We start from the raw sequence: 23,322 nt of genomic DNA on the forward strand, positions 1-23,322 counted from the left end.
AGCTCGAAATTCAACACATACATTTGGACTAAAGGGGGAGAAGATGACTATAAAGGAGTAAAGCCTTTTCTTAGTATAGTTGTGTGTAAGGAGGGAGGAAGTTTAAAAGTGAGAGCAGAGACAATACAAGGTGGACAAAAAAGGGAGGGTGATGTATAGGTCAGAGCAGTGGTCTTCAAACTTTTTAATGCCTTGCCCCAACAATGCAAAAACATGACTGGCGCCTCCCTCAAAAATGTTCACAATTTTTTAATTAAACTGGCAATGTTTGAATATGTCTGGTCTTATTTAAACATAGACTTATTTAAACAATGCAGTTAAGATCTGTTATCGTTTTAAAAATTCAATAAAATTCATGATTGCCGAACATACAGGCAAGCTTACTAATGTGTAAAAGTATCCACAGTGGGATTCTTAAAAATTAGATTTTTGAAGAATATTTGGAGTCCCTTCCCTTTTGACACCTTCTCCCAGCCAGGATATAAATGACAAAAACATTTAGTGATGGCCCATTACAGAGCTGCTTATAGCTGCTCATTTTAGCATAATGCTTCATTTGGCCAGAGCTTGCCCCTCCCACCCCCCCTCCCCCAAAATCACGTGGTGCCCTCAGTTTGAAGACTCCTGCTTTAGAGGTTGAGATGATAGGTTAGGAGAAATAGAATTAACGACTCATAGCATAATAGAGCATATCACTTACAACTATCTCCATTGACGACAATGGAGTGTTCCGGGCTTCTGATCGCTTGTAGAAGCCCGGAGCATCAACAATGCAATGTTTTCCTTTCACAGCTGGTGCTGTGATCAAATGCCTTATGGAGGCCGAGGGGATTTCAACCCCCTCAGGCTCTGTGTGGCCTTTGTTTTACTAACCGGAACATTCTGCCCTCTTGGGGCGGAATGTTCTAAAAGCCTTATAGCCCTCCGTTGCAGGCTATACCAGCCATTAAATGCTCGCTCCCTTGTTAAAGGCCTGAGCCAAACACTGGCGTAAGCCTTTAATGGCCAGTATAGCCTGCTACAGCGAGTTAGAAGGCTATAGAAGAGGTGGGCAAACCAAAGATTTATGAGAAGAGCTGAAGCCAATGTGAGCCAGAGAGTCAGCTTGGCTCTAAGAGCCAAAGCATGAGCTAAGTCAGCAAACAATTATCATGTGATTTATGGAGTATTTTTTTAAATCACTGAAATGGTGGATATTGCCACTGATAGATAAATAAATAACCCGAGTCACCCGAAAAACGTTTATAGATGCATATTTGCTAAATATTTGTATTTTAACGTTTAACACTAATTATAGTTGGCTTTTATTAATGCCAATATTTCAACATGTGAACTTTCTAGGCATGCCTGCCTGCTATTAATAATGTCACTAGTTTTACTGAAGAGCTGTTCACTGAGTGTTTATGAACATTTATCACTAACAATGTGAATATAGGGTGGCCACCTGTCCTGATTTCTCTGAGACTGTTCTGCATTAGACAAAATGTAGTAAATGTCCATCATCTAGGAGGAACAAGTACAACTTCACTAGTTCCTTCCACAAATGTAGCCCGTTTGTTTCAAAATGTTTGAATTAAGAAGGCCTGCTCGAAGGCAGGTACATCTGCTCAGAGCGGCTCATCAAAGGACATATAAAAATAAATGATGCCATGAGCGCCAGGAGGGTGGCCCAGCCCTGGTACTGTGAACATGACCTGTGCAGAGGAGCTTGCAACTGCCAGCATTTGTTGCCATGGCAACCGGAAAGGAAGCACTACAGTACAAAAGAATGTCCTTAAGCAGCATGCTTACCCTTAGAGGTCAAAATAAGTGTAGTACCTGCAGTGACACTAACCTCGAAAGCAGGGAAGAGGCCATACAGCAGCAGGAGACTGCTCTAAAACCAGACTGAATTAATGGCCATCTACTTCTAGGTACTGCACATCTGCAAGCTTTAAAAGTATTTCACCTCAGACTATGAAATGTGCCTGAAGGAAGCATATACAGATGAAATACTGCGATTGGTCATCCAATACCAGAATTGGGGGGGGAAGAGAGATGGGGGGGAAGGAGAGAGAGAGAGAGATAGAGAGAGAAAGAGAGAGAGAGAGAGAGAGAGAAAGAAAGAGAGAGAGAGAGGAACGCTCAGGTTCTCGCGCTCACACACTCGTTGATGAAAGTGGAACAGCACAGTGTAGCTGCACATGTTAATCATCATTTAAAAAAACACAAGGAGATCGATGACATCGTGAACAGGCCGCAGTCAGTAGCGGCCCGTGGTGGCAGTGCTGCCGGGTGCTGATGTGGGGCGGGGGAGGGGTAGGATGGGGGTAGTAAATGCCGGATTATGGCCCCTAACGGAGGTAAGTATACAAATAAATAAATAAAACGAATTTCGTTGCGGCGCTGCATCGCCAAATGCGTGCCGCGCGCATAATGAAATTCGTTTTATTTAACAAACAAACGCGATTAGGCAAACGCCTTCTTCGGTGTTTATCGGGTGCGCTCAAAGACTCCAATTGTTATTTGTTTCAATATCATATGCATGAACATAAGTGTAGGACAAACAAGTGATCTTACAAAGTTCCGCCATCTTAACACTATGTTTTTAGGCTATTGATAGTATGGCGCGGTTCAGTTCTAGAGGGTATAATGACCAGATTCTAGGGTTCCAGAAAAAAATCCGAGAACTCGCCCCGCGAGTGCTTATCGTTTTTTGGGCATAATTACCCATTGAGAGTGTGGAAGCTTGGATATTGGACAAAGCACCCGTCCATGAGTGCACCAACAAGGTATATATAGAATGTACTGAAAAAGGACAGCGAAATAGGATCGTTAATAGGGGACAGACCTCTAATCACCTATCGAAAAGCGCCCTCGTTACAAGATACATTAGTAAATAGCCACTTTAAAAAGGAAATCAAAACTTTTAGTTGGCTAGAAAAACGACAACTGGGCTTTACCAAATGCACAACATGCAAAGCATGTACAATTGGCCAGAACATAAAAACCTTGAAAGATCCAAAAGGAAGAATTTTCGACATAAAGGACAAGATAACGTGTGAGTCATCATTTGTAGTCTACCAAATTGTTTGCTTCTGTGGTAAGAAATATATCGGCTCCACTATCTGCCCACTCAAAAAACGAATACTTGAACATACCAGAGCCATCCAGAACAATGACATGAGTTACGCAACGGCAAAACATCTGAAGACACACCCTGTCAAAACATGGAAAAACATGAAATATTCAGGAATTGCCTTGGTGGGAGAAAATGAAAGAGGGGGCGATCGAGTAACAAGACTAAGACGCCTCGAATCAAAACTAATTATAAGGTTTAAGACCAGACAGCCGCGAGGCCTGAACATGGATGAAGAACTTAGCGTACACTTATAAAAATCCTGTTCTGGAAGCCCTCTGAACACTCCTTTACAAACAGCTGATTGTAAATATTTCCTGTTTTCTTTGAACACTGTTTACGTAGATAACTATTCTTTTGACCCTTATTTCCACTAGCTGGACAAAGCAAATTGATATGACCTAATGCAATAGATAAGTCTCTCTTTTTTAACTTTGCGCAAACCCAGCTGTTGATCAAGGTTTATAATGACATCACTGAACGGAGGCACTAAGCCTCACATTGGCCACTAACAATGGAAAACTTGGGTATAAAGACAACCACTTCCCACATGGACACTCAGTCCCTGACTTCCTCCTTGGTCCCAAATCGTCAGGCATTAAGTGACGACACTTATAAGACGATAATGATTAAACAACATCCTAAACGTTCAAGGATTGCCATTATATTACCGCGATCCGGCTGGGCAAAAACGCACTGTAAGATATAAAAAAATGCATTAAAACTACTGCACCCAGAATGCACCTTAATTGCCAAGTGGAGTTAGCCAGTATAAATAGTAGAAACAAATGATGGACACGTGTTTGTAACCGTGATCAAGGACAGTGTATCTGTCTGAAACGCGTAGGTGGGGAACCTACATGAAATAAACAATTAAATCTGATACCCGAGGTGGTGTGCGGCGTCTTCTTTTGAAGAGAACTTTGCTGTATTCACAAATTTGCGAGGGTGTCCTGAACCTCGCCGCCAGCACCAGCTTTTTGCTGCTCCTCTCATATTGGGACGTTTGCTGAACAATTATTTACTCATGAGAGAGAGCCCAGCATTATTTTTCGTGCTTGCAACCAAAAGGATCGTTTGAGTGACATCGTTTTCGTTTGAAGATAGCCCGTGTGGATTGAGAGCGGCGCTGCATGGATTTCCGCTATCTGCCGCCTCTGAACCGTCCTGACAACGAAAACTGATCCTAAGCACGAAAACCTGACAAGTCACACGCTTGCAAAACGTCACTGGTTTCTCCGCCGGTTGAGCGCCGACTGGAAGTGTCGGAGGGCACCACCAGCGACGGGAGACTCCCGGGTAAGTGTGGCTAACCAAACAAACCGTGTTGGCGTGTTATAGCGCATGTAAAATGCTGTAGCGAGTATTTGGCACCAGCGTGTTCTCCAAACACTGAAACACGCTATTTTGAACTGTCACTGCTTCCAGATAGGAACCAGATATTACTCACCCCAGCGAGATAGTTTATTTCTTATTGTGCAGCAGTAAAGATAATCGTGTTTACTGTGGAAATCCCCATTAGAAAACAACCACGTGTAATAAAGGTCACGAATCTTCAATTTGCATAACCGGCACATCAGAACTGACACCTAATCCCACAAACCTCCTCTTATCAAAATGGAACAGCGCACAGCCAAACGGCTAGAAAAAGCTGAAAGTATTTTTGTAAAAAAAGCTGCATCATCCAGTTCTACAGCTGTCAGAAATGCAACTAGTCAAATTGTTCAAGTCACTACCAAGCAACTCTTCCACCAACTTGAAAAATTACAAAGAAAAGAAATCTCTAAAAGTTGGGAAATACTAACCCTGAATAAATACACGGAGCTAGGATTAGTTCCGAGGGGACTTCGAATCTTCACCCTACCAAATCATCCAGACACCAGTGCAGAAATGCTGGAAGAGTGGGGAGAGAACAATATGGAGTGCTCACGCAGAATGATACTAATTATCGTGAAACACGCCAGGAAAGACCTAGAAGCCCTACATATCAAAATTCAAGAAATGGAAGATCAGATTCAAGCGCAAGGGGAAAGTGAAGAGACTATTAAGAACTTGCGACAAAATATGGACAAAAATCTTGACAAACATGACAGCGAAATACAGGATAGAAAGGAACGCAAATTCAGGCGTGACGAAGCAGACTTTTAAAATGGGACCATTTTCACCTTCGCCAAACGCTTTGAAACTTTAAAAATACAACATCAAACTGGACCAACTAACGCGCCTCAGGACAACACAATTAGTGAAACAGAGTCTGAAGCTAGTGATGTAGAACAAACCAGAGTGCCATCCAAAAAGCTCTCTTTTTTAGAGGAGCTAGAAATGCTCCACAAAGACCAGCAAACCCCAAAAACACGGGGAAGAGGACGTGGCCAGATCAGAACAAGGGGAGGCGGAAGGGGACAGGTGTCAAACCCCACACAAGGAGGAAAACCCGGAGAGGCCACAAATCAAAGATATCCTCTCCGCAACAGGACATTCAAAAAGTAAAAAAAGTCTACAAATTGGACCAAAAACTGATAATCAACCTATCCGACTACAAACTAACAACTACTGAAGAGTCCCTCTTGAGGAAAGGTCTGACCTTCTGCCCTGATAAACACCATGATGAAGTGGAGACTAGAATCGACATCTATAAGTACGTGCGTAAGCTTAAATTAAAAAAACCTTTCTCGCGGAAAAAAGCAGGAGAAGCACCGCCAACAACTAATATCGATGCACAAATTGCATCATCAACATCCCTTGCAGTCGCGGATGCAACAAGCCTACAAACAGCACTGGAACTAACCCACGAAGTGGAACAAACAGACCTGACAAACACCCAATTTTTATCTCAAATGGGCAATGTGATAGGAACACATCCCAAGACCAATTTGAAAAACAAGTCTAAGTTTTGTCCTGTTTTTCACCCTGGCAATCGGGTTGATGTATTTCATGACCTGGTAGTGGCGGAATTAGAGACAATGACAAACACAAACAATAAAAAAGAAAATGTAACAAAGAACGAACGCATTGCTCTTAAAAATCTCCAGCTAAATCCAATGATTGAAATAAAACCCGCAGATAAGGGTGGAAACATCGTTGTTCTCAATAAGAAAGACTATCTGGAGGAAGCACATCGCCAATTGAACAACAGAACTAATTACAAACTACTGGAGCACAATCCATCAATGGATATGACAAGGACACTGCATAAGAAGATCGACATATGGCAAGCAAGCGGCATGATTAACAAAGACGAAAAAAACTTTTTAACGGTCAGCCATCCTATAATGCCAACACTATACTTCCTGCCCAAGGTTCACAAAACCTTGATTAAACCACCTGGGCGACCGATAATATCGAGTTGTGGATCTCTATGCGAAAATGTATCCTCTTATGTGGACTATTTTCTAGCTCCGATAGTCCCAACATTGAGGTCTTTTATTAAAGACACTGGTGACTTTTTACGAATCATCATGGGAGTGGAATGGCAACCAGAGTTCTGGCTGGCAACCATAGACGTCGTGTCACTGTACACATCGATCCAGCATGACATTGGCATGAATGCAATCAAATACTTCCTCAACCAGAGACCAATATCCGAGCTAAGACATACCAACATGCTAATCGACATGATGTCGTTCTGCTTGGAGAACAATGTCTTCACCTTCGACAAGAAGATCTACAAACAAATCTGTGGATGTGCCATGGGAGTTTCCTTCTCTCCAAGCTATGCCAACCTCACCATGGGCTGGTGGGAAAAAAACATAGCTTGGAGAGAGGAAAACGAGCCATACACCACGGACGTGGTTGTCTGGCTAAGATTTATAGACAATCTGTTCCTCCTGTGGAAAGGGACCAAATCAAAACTAGTGGAATATATTGACATTCTTAATGTGAATAATGTAGGACTACAGTTCACATTCAACATTCAAAAGAAAGAAATTGAATTTCTTGACACAAAGATCTACGTCAACAACAACAAATTGGAGACCACAGTATTCCGAAAAAAAACATCCACGAACAGTGTACTTTATGGAACGAGTTTCCATCCCATCTCACTGAAACAAAGCATTCCCTACGGGGAATTTCTCCGAATGAAACGGAACTGCTCGGAAGAAATAGAACTGGAAAACAAAATCACTGAAACCAGAGACCGCTTCATCCAGCGTGGATATAAACGGGCAGATATAACCAAGGGCGAGCAAAAAGCAAGAGCCAAAACAAGAGCTGAAACTTTGATACCTAAATGCAAATCCACAGAGAACAATGGGGAAGAAAAACCACGACTAATCTTGACATACTCAAGAGAGAGTTACAAAATCCGTCAAATTCTGATTAAGTTCTGGAATGTACTGAAAAAGGACAGCGAAATAGGATCGTTAATAGGGGACAGACCTCTAATCACCTATCGAAAAGCGCCCTCGTTACAAGATACATTAGTAAATAGCCACTTTAAAAAGGAAATCAAAACTTTGAGTTGGCTAGAAAAACGACAACTGGGCTTTACCAAATGCACAACATGCAAAGCATGTACAATTGGCCAGAACATAAAAACCTTGAAAGATCCAAAAGGAAGAATTTTCGACATAAAGGACAAGATAACGTGTGAGTCATCATTTGTAGTCTACCAAATTGTTTGCTTCTGTGGTAAGAAATATATCGGCTCCACTATCTGCCCACTCAAAAAACGAATACTTGAACATACCAGAGCCATCCAGAACAATGACATGAGTTACGCAACGGCAAAACATCTGATGACACACCCTGGCAAAACATGGAAAAACATGAAATATTCAGGAATTGCCTTGGTGGGAGAAAATGAAAGAGGGGGCGATCGAGTAACAAGACTAAGACGCCTCGAATCAAAACTAATTATAAGGTTTAAGACCAGACAGCCGCGAGGCCTGAACATGGACGAAGAACTTAGCGTACACTTATAAAAATCCTGTTCTGGAAGCCCTCTGAACACTCCTTTACAAACAGCTGATTGTAAATATTTCCTGTTTTCTTTGAACACTGTTTACGTAGATAACTATTCTTTTGACCCTTATTTCCACTAGCTGGACAAAGCAAATTGATATGACCTAATGCAATAGATAAGTCTCTCTTTTTTAACTTTGCGCAAACCCAGCTGTTGATCAAGGTTTATAATGAAATCACTGAACGGAGGCACTAAGCCTCACATTGGCCACTAACAATGGAAAACTTGGGTATAAAGACAACCACTTCCCACATGGACACTCAGTCCCTGACTTCCTCCTTGGTCCCAAATCGTCAGGCATTAAGTGACGACACTTATAAGACGATAATGATTAAACAACATCCTAAACGTTCAAGGATTGCCATTATATTACCGCGATCCGGCTGGGCAAAAACGCACTGTAATATATAAAAAATGCATTAAAACTACTGCACCCACAATGCACCTTAATTGCCAAGTGGAGTTAGCCAGTATAAATAGTAGAAACAAATGATGGATACGTGTTTGTAACCGTGATCAAGGACAGTGTATCTGTCTGAAACGCGTAGGTGGGGAACCTACATGAAATAAACAATTAAATCTGATACCCGAGGTGGTGTGCGGCGTCTTCTTTTGAAGAGAACTTTGCTGTATTCACAAATTTGCGAGGGTGTCTTGAACCTCGCCGCCAGCACCAGCTTTTTGCTGCTCCTCTCATATTGGGACGTTTGCTGAACATATATATATATATATATATATATATATATATATATATATATACGCTGACGCTCCCACAGCGCACCGCACAAGCCAGCACTCCCCAGGAGAAGAACGGACACCAAATCCGGTAATGGATGCAGCAGAGTTTTTTTATTTATTTCATTTCAGTGTGTCAAGAGTATATATAAATATTCGCTGATGTTATAGTTAGAAATTAGCATTTTAACAACCTTAGAAATTCACTGAAAACAACACAGTATTCAGGGACATTATAGTTCGTTGGACATTTCACTCGTCCAAAATCATAGAAATTCGGCAGTTATAGTTAGTTCAACTAACTATATAACTTGTGCCCCCGCAATGCTTTGCTGATGACGTCACATTTTATATCATTCATGACATGGTCAGTGACATCACTGCTGACATCACTGATGACATCTCAATGACATCACTGATGACATCATCCAGTGACTGTGTGTTTCTGTAAAGTTTAAATATGTTTTATATATATAAATGCCAAGGTATATTGAAGAATGAGTGGGTGTATGAGTGTCTGAATGGATGATTTAGTAGGTGCGTGACTGACTGACGGCTGAGACACTGGCATGGCACGCGGCTTCGGGCAAAAACACGCCAAACAAGCGCCAACTGCTAATAAAACCCATTTGTTTACTAATTGGGAGAATGAAAAGCTGCTTGTAGCAGGTTAAAATGGATGCATCGAGTCAAGTAAACAAGAGAACTGACTAAACCATCTTGTAATTACTGGCTGGCAAAGGGAAAACACTTGAAAAAGATGAGTAAGCGATCGGTCTGCGTTGCATGATATCTCAGCAAGCCCAGTCTGCTGGTGGCAGCAAGAGACCTGCCCAACCCCCTCACACATAAATCTGGCACCACGCAGGTCTACTGCACTGTGCAAATGACAACACTGGAGCAGTGCAAATAAGGGCACAAACACACACAGCAAAATAGTACACCGCAAGTGGAAAATGAACAGAGAACAAACTCAGAAACATAAAATAATTGAAGCAAACACACAAAGGAGATATACATACGCAGCATAAACAAACATAATGCGAAGAAAAAAACACACTGGGCAATCCCGCCACACGTCACGGATGCACAATTGATAAATGAAATAAATACGCAATCCTACTGCAGAAAGATTATGCAACGCCAGCGAACACAGATCGCAAGGCACTAATCCATAGTCACACACAGCACATGACACACATGCAAAATCACATACAGAAAGAGAACGATTTTCAGTGACAAGTAACAGGGGCGCTGAAGCACAATCACACAGCGCGACACATGCACAGGGCATAAAATAAATGGCGTGACACACGGCTCAAATTTACAGTGACACAGGAGATTAAAGAAAAGCACAACCGCACACACAGCAGAGGCAGAGTACATTTTCCATTCCACCAGTGGAGGCATGGCTCCGCAGAAGGGGCAGCCTGCACCTTTCACAACACACACATATCCTTTTGTTCCTCGCTGTGAGCAGCATGTCTTCAGACAGAGACAGTGAGTCTAGTGGACAGGATGGAGGGCTTGGAATCCCTGCCCTCCCCTCATCGCCCCCTTTGCACCCCCAGCCAGAGCCGGCCACGAAAATGATGGTGTGTACTCTTCTACCAAGCCTCATTTAAACCCTCCGCCCCCGTAATGAGGCCGAGCGAGGCTGCCCGTGCCCCTTGTTTACGCAGAGACGTGGCCGCTCCAGCAGCAGGGTATTCTGGCAGCCTCTCTGATCCCATTAGCCTCCGCCAGGCCAGCCTTTATTCTGGGAGGTGTCCTTAAAAACTATTGCCAGCCACCTCTTCCTCACATACACACCACCACATACATCCTCGCCCGAGGAGGGCACGCAAGCACAGGGGGCAGCGCCGTGACTCCGTTCAGAGGTCGCAATAAGATCTGATCTCATCAAAGGCTGCCCCACAAATGCCTCACTTTTAACAAGACCCCCCCAGAAAACAAACCAGCAGAATGACCGAGCCGCTTGGCAGGCTTCAGCAACCGCTTCCTTCTGCCCACACCTGATTTCTCCCCTCAGAGACTTTTAAAGTCTCCTCACATTTCTGACTGGATAGCACGGATCAATTTTAAAACAACTATTGTCTTACTTCACTTGTCCTCGCTATATAATTTAGGATTGCCCCTGGGACGTGGACCACCTGGGGCCTTAACAATAACAAAGAGTGGGAGCCCACGCTGTTTTTTTTATATTTTCAGCAGGATTCACGCACCCAGCACAAATTCTGCTGTTAAAAACAAAATTCTTTTTTTGGCCCTGGGGGTCCCTCTGGGGCCCACTCAGCAGGCCTAGGCGGTCAGGGTGTTTCTACTCTGCCCCCTTTTCTTGTTTTTTATGTTTTATTCACTGTTTTCTTTTGACTCAGTTACCAAGTCACAAGATGGCTGCCATAACTTCCTGGCTTGGAATGTTGACAGCAATCAGAGTAAAGCTCGTGCCCGGGAGGGTTCGCAAACCCTTCTTGGTGCTCAGATATCGAAACTTTTCTCTTAATTTCTCTAGAACTACTGAATTAATTTACACCATTTGAGAAAAAGGTTCTTTCTGAACCAGGACCTACCTTTTTGCCAAATTTGGTGTGATTCCGTTCAGCAGTTCGGGCTGTATCTTTGTCTAAAGTTCCTATGGAAATTAACATGGGGAAAATGCGTTTTGGGACCCCCCTTTTTCTCAGCCCCCACTTGACGAATCACCCCAAAACTTTCAAGACAGGAGCTGACGGGAGCGCTCCATTAGTTTTAAAAATTTTGAAAAGATTTGTCAACTGGCGCCAAAGATATTGGCAAAAGAAAAAAAAACTTTTTGAACGAGGTCCTAACTATAATTACCTACTGGCGACCGCCAGAAGGTGATATATATAAATATATATATTTAGCCTCAGATTGAAAGGGGGCAGGCTTGGCTTGTTTTTGACTCGAACCTCCAAGAGGACTTTGAGTTGAGCCAGAGCCAGGCACTTGGCTTGAAGCAAAATTCAGCCTTCAGTGGCTCGTCCACGTCTAACAAATAGTAATATTTAGTATTAAAATCTCTTGTGTAAATGTCAATTGAATATACTTTTATTATGCTGTCAAAAACCATATAATGCCGGGGGTGTGGCTCTGACGCGCTGCAGGATGGCCGCCTGTTGAAGGGGCTTTGCAGGCCAGGCTTAGTAATACTTGAAATCACTGCACAGAAATGGATCCTGCAGTCTGAAAACTCCGTAGCCACGAGCTAAAGTCAGCGGGACTAATTGGCTGTGGTCCCAGCCATGCTGAACCGATGTAACATGCTTTAAATGCTCGGTGATAGACGAGGCCGCGACCATGGCAGAAAATAGCAGCTATGCCCCGCGCGGCCTTTAACTGATCCAACCTGCTGGGTGCCATCCATAAAGAGGCAATATCTGCTTGCATCCTGAAGCACTGGCAAGAACTGACAGAAGGCAGAGGCAGTGCATGCTGCACATGCTCGAGCTGGCATGCGCACTATACTGTGGACTCGGACTGAAGACGTAGGTATGTGCTCCTGGAATGACTGGGGCTGCGGCCGGTGGGCCCGGGGACGAGCCCGGGGTCGCTTCGGGAGTAGACCGCTGCTGCTGACCTGCATGAGGTGAAGAGCCAAAGTTGAGGACGCTGGCGGTGTGCAGAGGGAAGAACTGTGAGGAGGTGCGGTGAGTGGAGCCGGGTCTGCTGTAGGGTCATGCGCTGCTTGGGTCCTGTTTTGGCACCTGTCGCCTGCGGAGGCTGAGGCATAGTGGTGTAGGCCCACGCATCGCCCGTCCTTTTCATGGGCCCTGGCTTGCTCCTATGCTGAGCTGGCTACTGTGTGGTTGTCGGCAATGTGAAGTGGAAGGGGCAGAGGTGAAATGCTGCCATCTGACTAGCTACCCTGTGCAAAACTGTGGGCATTGCTTCGGCTGTACGCGGGCTTTCCGGGCCTCTTCCTCCTGCATTGCGTCCTGTACAGGGGCTCCTCCTATCCTGCCCTGAGATTATGGGAAGGATCCTGGCCTCCGGCTCCAATGCTATACCTAAGACCGCGATTGTCGTATGGGTTCTGAGGCTGTAAAGCGTCTATTACACTGCATTAGAATAGCAAAGGTCTGATTGCACGCAGTGTTGAGATGCGGCTTGGCAGCTAGTGCAACCCAGAGATTCTTACACATCACTGCGGTTCTTTTTTTGGGGGGGCGATCACTGTGCAGAGACACGACCCTCGTTGGGGTTTGATATAGGGCACACTCCACCGGCCTACCCACCTATGTAGGTGGATTAAACTCCAGGTACAGCAACGCACCACCTCATCTTTGGATTGTAGGCTATGAGCTCTTTGGACTCCCCCTCCCTTGTCATACTGTTAAGCTGAGACATGAGCCCTGACTGGGTCTGAGTCTTTGGCTGAATCACGAGCTGCACCCTTGGTCCCAGGCAGTGCAAGGAGGTGCTGCACCCCGGCTGGGCTACCGTTAGAACTGGCATTGGGTCATAGGTGTCACTGCTAAAGGTGCAAAATGTTGTTGGCGAGCGGAGGGGACACTTGCAGTTGAGGCACAGATCTGCGGCTTGGAAGGACTCATGGCAAGTGACGTCACTGGGCTTTCTACCATGGGTAAGATGGACCCTAAGCAACCGAAGATACCATTTGAGAGCAAGCGCCAAACATGTACCACGGAAGTGGCGACGGAACAGGACGCCACCCAGGGTCCTGGTGAAATGGGGGATCGCCCGGAAGAAGACATGTGCTCTATCCTGCTTGATGTGCACTCCAGCCTCAAAACTATAGACAGTAAAATGATGCCCTCACCTCAAGCCTTGATGTTGTTAAAAAATGGGTGGATGAACATGAAACTCGCTTCGACGTTCTGGAAAACAGACTGTCAGACACCCAAGACTCGCTATCTGAGTCTTGAACACAGATCCTAAGCATGGAGGAAGTGCTTGCTGTTATTAAGGCTAAAAATGAAAATTTGGAGGCGCGTTCATGATGGAACGACCTCCGAATTCTTGGTCTTCCAGAATCAACAGCAATTCCAAAAATGGAGCTATTCATCAACAACCTATTACATGAACTGTTTGGCCCAGGTTATGGTTGTGGAGCGTGCTCACCGATCTCTTAGTCCTCTGCCACCACCAGGTGTGCCACCGCGCCTGATCATTTCACGACTCCTTAACTATGCAGACAGGGATGCAGTTCTCAAAGAGGCTAGGGCCAAAAGCCCCATCATACATCAGGGCAACCAACTGTCCTTCTTCCCAGACTACACCCCTGCTGTACAAGCTGCGGGCAGGGAGTTCAGGCTGGCAAAACGGATCCTACAGAATGCCACCCTCCCATATCCCATGTTATATCTGGCAAATCTGAGAATTACGCATGAAGGCCAGGCATCCTTCTTTACGGATGCCAAGTCGGCTTTAAAATACACTAAACACATCTACCCATGGAAATCACCTCCATGCCCTTTGCAACATTTCACTCCTGAACTGAACTTTTGCGATAATGATTGATCGAAGCTGATGCCAATCTATGCTGTTGCCTACTGGTCCTTTACGATATTTGGCTTGTTGAAATATTATGGTTCCTTGTGTGTTGGGTCTTCGACCCTACTCCTTTTATATTGTCATAAATGTCTTATCTACTGATCTAAAGTAGAACATTGTTAGGCTCATGCTTCATTTTACTTCCTAGTCTTCATTGAGCAGGATCTGTTATATTCTCACACAAGCCTGACCACCCTGCCAACTGGCAGGTTCAAGCTGTTGTCACAGGCCCCCACAGAGAGATCTCCCATGTATTAGAGTTCAAATTGGGTGATAGGGGTAATTTTAGGGTGGGTGGGTGGGGGGTTCCAAATCTCGACCTGATTGGGAGTTTGTAGTGGGTGGGTAATGGGGTTCAAAGGATTTACAGACAAAAACTTCTTGATTGCACTGCACTTGCATGAGTTGTATAACATTTGTGGTTTACACATTGCAGAGACATCTTTATATTTCTGTAAGATAACTCTAGTGTCACAGCTCTTGTGCGCTTCCTCTACTAACTTCACAGGATGGTTCCCGCTAAGGACTGACCCACGCTGTGCTTTTTTCACTATTTTCTCATGACTGAAACTAGATTCCTTACGTGAAATGTGAGAGGGCTCATCGACTTTTGGAAAGCTAGGCTGATACATACTGAGATAAGGTAGGCACCCCATGCAATCCTCACCAAAAAGTGACCCAGGGGTTAAATAATATAATTGATGAACATGGACTTATAGATATTTGGCGAGGCAGACACCCTGACACCAGGGAGGTACCTGTATCGCTTCCTATCACAGTGTCTGGTCCAGATTGGATTACTGACTGATCACAAGCGATGTTGCAACCTGGACCATGGACGTGCTTCACATGCCATGCACGCTCTCAGACCATGCTCCAGTAGTGCTTCAGTGGAAGGTTCCCAATACTTTACTGCGCACGTTCAGCTGGCGACTTCCCCCACATGCTCTGCTAGATGCTTCGTTTAAAGAGGAAATCAAATTAGAACTTCTGCACTTTTTCTCAACTAATGAGGGTTTGGTAGATTCTCCTTCTATGTTGTGGGAGCCCTTTAAGGCGGTAATAAGAGGGTCCTGTATCTCTAAGCAATCGGAGTACTTGGTTCAATTTGCTCGACTCTTACTAAACTCGAGCAAGATATTAAATCTTTGAAGTTACTTTATTTCAGCTCCAGCGACGCTAAAATACTGGCTTCTATATGTAGCACCATATCCAAATTTGAAATAGAAGGGGAGAGGGAAACCAGATTTCTTGGAAAGAATGCAAGGGGAAGAAGCTATGGAGAGGGCGATAGGCCAGGTAAAACCCTGGCAAATGCACTTTGACAGCGCACAACACCCACCTTTATTGTGGAGCTTGCAGAGGTCAAGTGGCCACACATGAACATTTGACCAAATTCTATTCTTCCCTCTACACTCCCACGCAGCGGGCACCAAATCTGGACCTAGGCGACTATCTGGATTCACTGGAGCTCCTCTGGTTGAGCGCTGCTCACAGAGAATACTTGGTCGAACCATTTACAGTAGATGAAAATGTGCATGTTATTAGTGGCCTCCCAACCGTTAGGGCTTCTGGGCTGGACGGGCTGACAACACTATTGATAGACTTGGCATCTTTGGCGTGGTTTCCCCTGTCTTTTTGCCTCTGCCTCCTGTATTTTTGGACGCTGTGCTGGATTTCGTTTTGGCTGGTTTAGATGCTTTGGGAACTTTGCCACTGTGGATCAGTGTCAAAGTGCAAGTGCTCCCTGTGTAAATTGTGATTGTAATTGGTTATCCATGATTGGCATATTTGTATCCCCTAGAAGTCCCTAGTAAAGTGCACTGAGTGTGCCAGGGCTGGTGATACAAAAGCTGCTAGTGGACCTGCAGCACTGATTGTGCCACCCACATGAGTGGCCCCACAATGGTGTCTCAGGCCTGCCACCGCAGTGCCTGTGTGCAGTCTGTGAACTGCCATGTCCTCCTGGTCAGTGTCCCCATTGACCAGGCCTAACCCTTCCCTTTCTGTGCACATTGGTCACCCCTATGGAAGGCCCAAGGTACCCCTTTGGGCATGGTGCAGTGTATGTGAAAGATAGAGCATGTACTAGTGCAGGTGACATGCTCTGGTAGTGAATGACAGCCATTTTCGCTTTTCACTATTGTAAGGCTACCTTGCCCATAGGCTATCATGGGGAATGCTGGCTACAGTGGCTACCAGCATATCTTCCCATAGGAGCAAGGTAGGACATAAAAGTCTGGTATCCCTGAACTCAGAATTTAATAACACATCTTTTAGGAAAGGTGGTTTTTAAATCCTGTGTTTGAGAACAGCACTTTTAGAAAGTTGCTGTTCTCTTGTCTGACCTTTCCGTGTGCCTTGGCCTGTTTGCGAATTGACTGTCTGATTTGAGAGTGACAGGGGCTAGGGAGCCCCCAGGAAGCTGGCTGGGTCAGCCCTAGGCTGAATGACTGCATCTGCATCTTGATTGGTGGGAGGGCATAGCACCTGGGCCTGAATAGGGCTGGGCCTGCCTTCCACAAAGCTGGCTCCACTTCCTGCTTGGCGGCTGACGACCCTGCCCCTCTCTCTGAAAGGAAAGGAGAGCCCAGGAAAACAAAGTGCTCCAGGAACACCCAGAACTGGTTCAGACTGGGTTCAGAGCCCTCCTGCACAAAGGGAACTAAGACTTTTAGGGGTATAAGTACAGGACCCCTGACTACAGAAAATTTGATCACCCTGGAATCAAGAAGGAACCTCTGCCAAGGAGAAAGCTGGAAGACTGAAGAAGGAAGACTGTCCTGCTGTTGCTTTGCTGGACTGACCTGCAGTTGCTTTTCTGCCAAGGAGAGGGGAAGGACTTTGCTTTGTGCTGTGTCCCCTTGCTTGAAGGAATCTCCAAGGGCCTGAGAAGAGCTGGCTCCCTGTTAAGAAGTCCCAAGAACAAAAGGACTTCACCCCCAGCTTCCCTGAACTCTGCTGAGAGAGTTCGGTACTTCCTAGAGTGCTTGGGCCAGTTGTGGTGCCTCTGGAAGTTTTACCTGGGTTGGGAAGCTGGAAACCAAGATTTTAAGAACTTTCTGCAAGTTTTCACGCATCGCTCGCTTGCGGAGCGCATCCCCGTCAGTGCGAGAAAATTCCCGCCGCTACGAAGACCGAGATCGTCGCAGCACCTGTTGCTGCTGCCAGAGTCATCGCATCCTTCGTTTGCGGGACGCACCAGTCCGGTACAGGAAGATTACCATCACTGCGAGTATCGTCGCAGAGCCTGTGGTCACTGGGTGAGATTGTTGCACCGATTGTTTGCGGACCGCATCACGTCGCTGCAAGAGTCGTCGCAGAGCCATCACATCGAGGGGCCACGAGAGCAGAAGATCGACGCTGAGCCGCGATTCGTCGCCGCACCGGAGATCGTCGCTGCCCCAAAGTTTGTTGCATCGTACCTTTTGCAAGCCGCTTCCACCGAAACCTGTGCACCGGAATCCACGCAAGGTATCGCATCCCTCCCCATACAGACCGGAGTCACCACAACACGCCCGCTCAGGAGAGACGCATCGCTTGCTTTTCAATGCTACAGCTTTTCACTTGGAACATTTGTCGCATCTAAAGGTACTGTTGGCTAGAACGTGACGCAACTATGGATTTTTCTAATGCAACTTTAAGAACACTTTTGAAGCCATATTCTTGAACTGTGTATGTTGGATTTTTGTCGTTTTGGTCTTGTGTAGTTTAGATTAAATACCTTAATTTGTCTAAACTGTTGTGGAGTCAGTTTGTGGTATTTTCACTGTGTTACTGTGAGTGTTGGTACAAATACTTTACACTTTGCCTTCGATAAGCCTGATTGCTCGTGCCAAGCTACCCAGGGGGTGAGCAGAGGTTATCTAAAGATTGTTTCCTCCTTACCCTAATTAGAAGTAAGGGTCCCTATTTGGACAGTGGTACCTACCTATTCCAACTAGAGACCCCCAGTTCTAACAACTATTCTATAAACCATATGCAGAAATCCTTGCACCCCGCCTTCTTGATGTATATCAAAAATCGCTTGAAATTGGGGAGCTGCCACTGACGATGAGAGAGGTTGTAATCATTACCCTACTGAAACCAGATAAGACAGCAACCCTCTGTGACTCTTACAGACCCCTATCACTAATAAATGTGGATGCCAAGATATTGCCTCAATTAATAGCTAACAGACTGCAGCTGTTAAGGCCTCTTATTGTCTGACAGGATCAATCTGGTTTTATCCTGGGCAGGTCGATGGCCCATAACCTTCGTACCTTTTCTTCTATCATCCATCAAATTGATCCCAAACTCCCGGCCGTTGTAGTATTCCTTGCCGCCACCAAAGCGTTTGATTCTTTGGAATGGCCCTTCTTGTTCACCATCCTACCCAGATTAGGATTCAGACCCAATTTTGTTAAATTGATAAAAAATTACTGTATGCCAAACCTATTGCCGGGCTCCTGGCCAATGGTTTAATATCAGACCCCTTTCCCATTAGTCGTGGAACTGGACAGGGTTGCCCTCTGTCGCCACTTCTGTTTGCGGTGGCCATGGAGCCGTTGACTGCTAGAATTTGCCAGCATCACTCAGCCTGAGGTCTGGTTTTTATGGATAGAAATCTCACCATCTCAATGTATGCAGATGATATCATGTTGTATATTAGGAAACCGGATGACAACCTAAACCCCGTGCTGCGGGAAGTTCTCCGCTTTGGAGGTATGTCTGGTATAAATATAAATTGGATGAAACTTCCATCTTGCCCCTTACTGATGCCTCACTAGTCATCACACTGGATTTCCCGCTGATATAGGCGGATGAAGCTGTGAAGTATTTGGGTGTCTGGCTCAGCAGAGACCTACAACAGATTTGGCGCTTGAATTTTGGTAGACTAATAGACTGGTTTGAAGATAAGGTTAAGTTCTGGACTGAGCTGCCTTTAACGCTGGTGGGTAGAATTGCCATATTAAAAATGGTGGTCCTCCCCAGCTTGTTATATCTATTCATGAAATTACCTATACCTCTTACTCAAGCCTTTTTTAAATCTTTACGATCAATTGCGATTGCTACAGTCTGGGCTGGAGGTCAGCCGAAAGTAAGTTGGGACTGGAGGCACCTGACTTTGAACTCTATGCGCTTAGTGCACAAGCACAATCTCAACATTATTGGGTGTAGCCTGTCCCATTTCAACCCCATGGGCTACTGAAAAGGACATAGCGGACCCCATTCCATTGCACGTGGCTGCATATCAACCTTACCATAGACATCCTAATGAAATTAACACAGTAAAAACCATGAGATGGACTTGGGATGGGCTGAGGAAGCGGACAGATGCCTCTTTAATGTATGAACCCGCTACACCTCTTGCATAACACCCACATTTTCCCTTCCTTCATGAAAAGGGGGCCATAGATCGGGCCCGTAAAATGGGTATTGCAACGCTTGGGGATCTCTACCCACAGGGCACGTTCCTAGAACTGCCTTATGACCAGGATGGGGGCGTACACCGATTCCGGAATTGTTACTATACTATCAATTCAGGGCTACCTGTAAAGTGCTGCACCCTTCTTTCCCAGCTTCCCCTGCTACCATGCACCCGCTAGAAAACCTATTGGTCACTCCGTCCCCTAGAAAATTGGTTGACAGGATTTATGCTCACACGCAGACACACATCCCAAGGACTGATCCGAGAGCGTTAGAGCCATGGAGATCGGAACTGTTGGGCCAGCCCATGGATGAACAGTGGGCTTTCTGCTGCTCACAAATGCAACACCTATCCCCGAACTATAAGTTGAGACTTATACATTTTAAATTCCTACATCGATATTACCGTACCCCCTTACATTTATTTAAATTGAAGCTGCGGGCAGATTCAATATGCTGGAAGTGCAAACACGAAGGGGCCGCCTGCCTACACATTGCATGGGAATGCCCAGCTGTTTCTAAATTCTGGGGGGAGGTGTGTGATACCATACAAGCCATCACTGGACAAACCCTTGTGTGTTCCTCATTAGTTTTGCTGCATGGCTACGTTTAGGAATCCCCGTCAGAACTGCGTCGCCTGACTGCTATGCTGCTGTTTAACACGGTGCAGACTAGCTGTGCACTGGGGTGCCCCTAAACACCCTCACACTCTAGAGTGGATCTGGGAAATAGCCTATTGTCAGGTACAGCTGGCAACTTACTGGGACCTAATGACCATGGCATCTCGCCCGAGGGATATCTGGGAGACCTTCACGACTTGGCTTAGGGAAGAGACACTCCCCTAACTGGTGATGCCAGACCACTGCCAACTGTAAGCTCTCAGGAAGCAACCCAATAGATGCCTGACCATTATAGGAGTTGGTCTAACGGCTAGGGCGATCGACCTCGAATCTGGGGAACTGGGTTTGAGTCTCTGCAATGACGCTGAACATCCTGTGATTCTGGGAAAATCACTTAATCTCCCCGTGCCTAACCAAAATGTAATGCAATTGGTGCTATGTAAAGCGCTCGGATACCCGATTCGGGTCAAGTTTTCACTATATAAAACTCTGTAAAATGAAAAAATAAAAAAATAATAAAATATGTACAATACCCTCCCATTGGTAATGTAGATCTCTATTGTGGGTTCTTTTGATATGGGGACTCATCGCTGATTCCCTCATTTATCAAGCTGCCATAATGCTCTTGGACTGAACTGCCTGTGTGTGTGTTTTGTTGCATTGAGAACTGTTTTGATGCCTCTGTAGCTGCATAATACTACTACACTATGATATCGCTTGTTATTAAGGAAGCCTTCCACTGTGTTATCAAGTTTGCTTAATCTTACGCAGAGGATGTATATATATGCTTTACTTAATTGTAGTCTGATAAAACCACAAATAAAAGTTAAAAATAAAAAAAAAAATTAAAAAATGTATCATGCCTAATATTATCAAACTCTTCTTCACAGCTTCCTGTCTTGGGAGGGGCATTTATGGATTCTCCAAATGAAGAATTTGGCACGGATTACTCTCTCTTCAACTCATCAGCCAATGTTCATGCTGCGGCCTCGGCTCCGAGTCCACCGGAAGAGACAACCCATTCCTCTAATGATGCTATATTGCTATGGATTGCCATAATAGCCACCATTGGGAACATTGTGGTGGTCGGCGTGGTGTATGCTTTCACTTTCTGAGACTACTGTGAACGGAAAACACTGCTGGCATGCGGAAACAGGCAGCCTGTGTTGTTGTGCTCAGGACTGCTGCTGCCAGCCCTCAGCAAGCCATTGATTTTCAAAATCTGCCATCAACACAATAAAAGTGTTAGCCAAATATATATAGCTAAGGGTGGCTGTGTAAAGGTAACTGCTTTAGATAATCATTTGGTAGCCATAAGTGAAGCATTCTGTGTATCAATGTATTTGTAAAATCAATGGGCAAGTATTTAGGAAATAAGAACCTTGAATTCAATTTATAGAAAATGTGCCTGTTTTATACTGGTTTTAGCAACCAGATATTCAATTTCTGGATCAATGTTTCTGGATTAATGCTTTGAAAATGTTGATGCTTGCTATATTATGTCTTTACACCTGGCTAACGAGCTCCCCAGCTGTGATGTTTGGTAAAGGAGAGACTCCTTCCCAAGACTACTTATGAAGCTCTTGAAGGCACCTCAATGTCGAGGTAAGAGGGGAGCTAACGCGATAATGATTGACCCAGCTATGAGAATGTGCCAATGTCAGGGCTGCAGTTCAGAAGAGGGCATCTTAAGCCTACAAGATCAGATGTACATGTTTTGTCATCCATGGTCTGATCCAGTATAGATACAGTATGCTCATCTCACTGCCATGCCGTATTTTGCAGCAAGAAGCCATAAATATGGTGCTGATTGCATTGCGTATCCAAGGGCTTGGAAAGCAGCTGCGAGAGCTGTAACACAAGATTATTGCAGGAGCTTAATTTCTAATCTGCCAAATGAAATTCAATCATTAAAAGGTTTAGGAAGCAATCTTTCCACGGTACAGGGCACGCAGAGCAGCAGCGTGTGTGTTCCATTTCTACTTGCTGTGTTTGCTCTCATTGAATGTAGAATTGAAAAAGACAAGATGTGCTGAAATAAATGTGCTCATTAACTTACTTTTAGATGAAACTTAAAGGGAGCCTTTGGTAGGCACTGGTTCAACGCCAAGGCTATACTAGGTGCCATCTAAGGGAATGAAAAAGTGATATTAGTTCAATGAAGCCATGTCACATTAAGCTCCCTCTCCCCTTGCCAGGGAGGAAAGGCAGGTGGGCAAGAGGGAACCTCAGTAGAGTGGCACAGACAAAACTATAGTTGAGTGGATGAATGAAAAATCACACATATTGACCTGAAAGCATGAGTGGGTTCCACTAGCTGGCAGAAAACCAATGTAAGCGGTCACTACATATGTGTCTCAGGCAAATAGAGGATTCTATTTAAAAATGTTTACTGCATCAACAACATTAAGGCATTCTTCAGTCCAGAATTAGCATGATAAAACTAAAGGCCAAATTATGAGTCAGGCAGTCCATGTACCGCCAGTCTCACAGTGGCAGTGTTCCGTCTGCTGGATTATGGCTCTAAGTTATTCCAGCGGTGGAACACCAGCTCTGCCAGAGAACAGCAGTGCAGTGGATGAGCAATGCAATATGCTAAGCAGGACTGGTGCAGTCCCACCTAGCATATTATGAGTTTGTCTTACTGCCAGCCTTTTCATGGCAGTGAGCCCACCACGAAAAGGCTGGCTGTGGCAAAGGGGGCCCTATAAGGCCCCCATGCCTCCTCGCCAAGGGAATACATTCAGGGGGGCACAATGTGTGCCCCCCCCTGTCTGCTTGCACCCCGAGTTCCAGCACAGCATGGACTCCACAGTCAATGCCATGCTGGAATATTTGTGCCATTCCCATTGGGAAAGGGAAAAGGACCGTCTGCCAGCACAAGTTGAACTAGTAATCAGGTGTGGAGTCCTTGCACGGCTTTGGCACAGCAGTGC

At 45.2% G+C, this 23,322-nt stretch overlaps 1 protein-coding gene across 1 annotated transcript in view; it reads left to right on the plus strand.

Moving 5' to 3' along the window:
• Positions 1–22,672, plus strand: part of C9H14orf132 (chromosome 9 C14orf132 homolog) — a 291,475-nt gene extending 268,803 nt beyond the window's left edge. Inside the window, exon 2 of the mRNA XM_078662066.1 lies at positions 21,277–22,672. Within this exon, the coding sequence (XP_078518192.1) occupies positions 21,277–21,501 (225 nt within the window). The 3' untranslated portion in view covers positions 21,502–22,672. The remainder of the gene's footprint in view (positions 1–21,276) is intronic.
• The last annotated feature ends 650 nt before the right edge of the window (positions 22,673–23,322 follow it).

The sequence above is a fragment of the Lissotriton helveticus genome, chromosome 9 (assembly GCF_964261635.1).
Source record: "Lissotriton helveticus chromosome 9, aLisHel1.1, whole genome shotgun sequence".
NCBI lineage: Eukaryota > Metazoa > Chordata > Amphibia > Caudata > Salamandridae > Lissotriton > Lissotriton helveticus.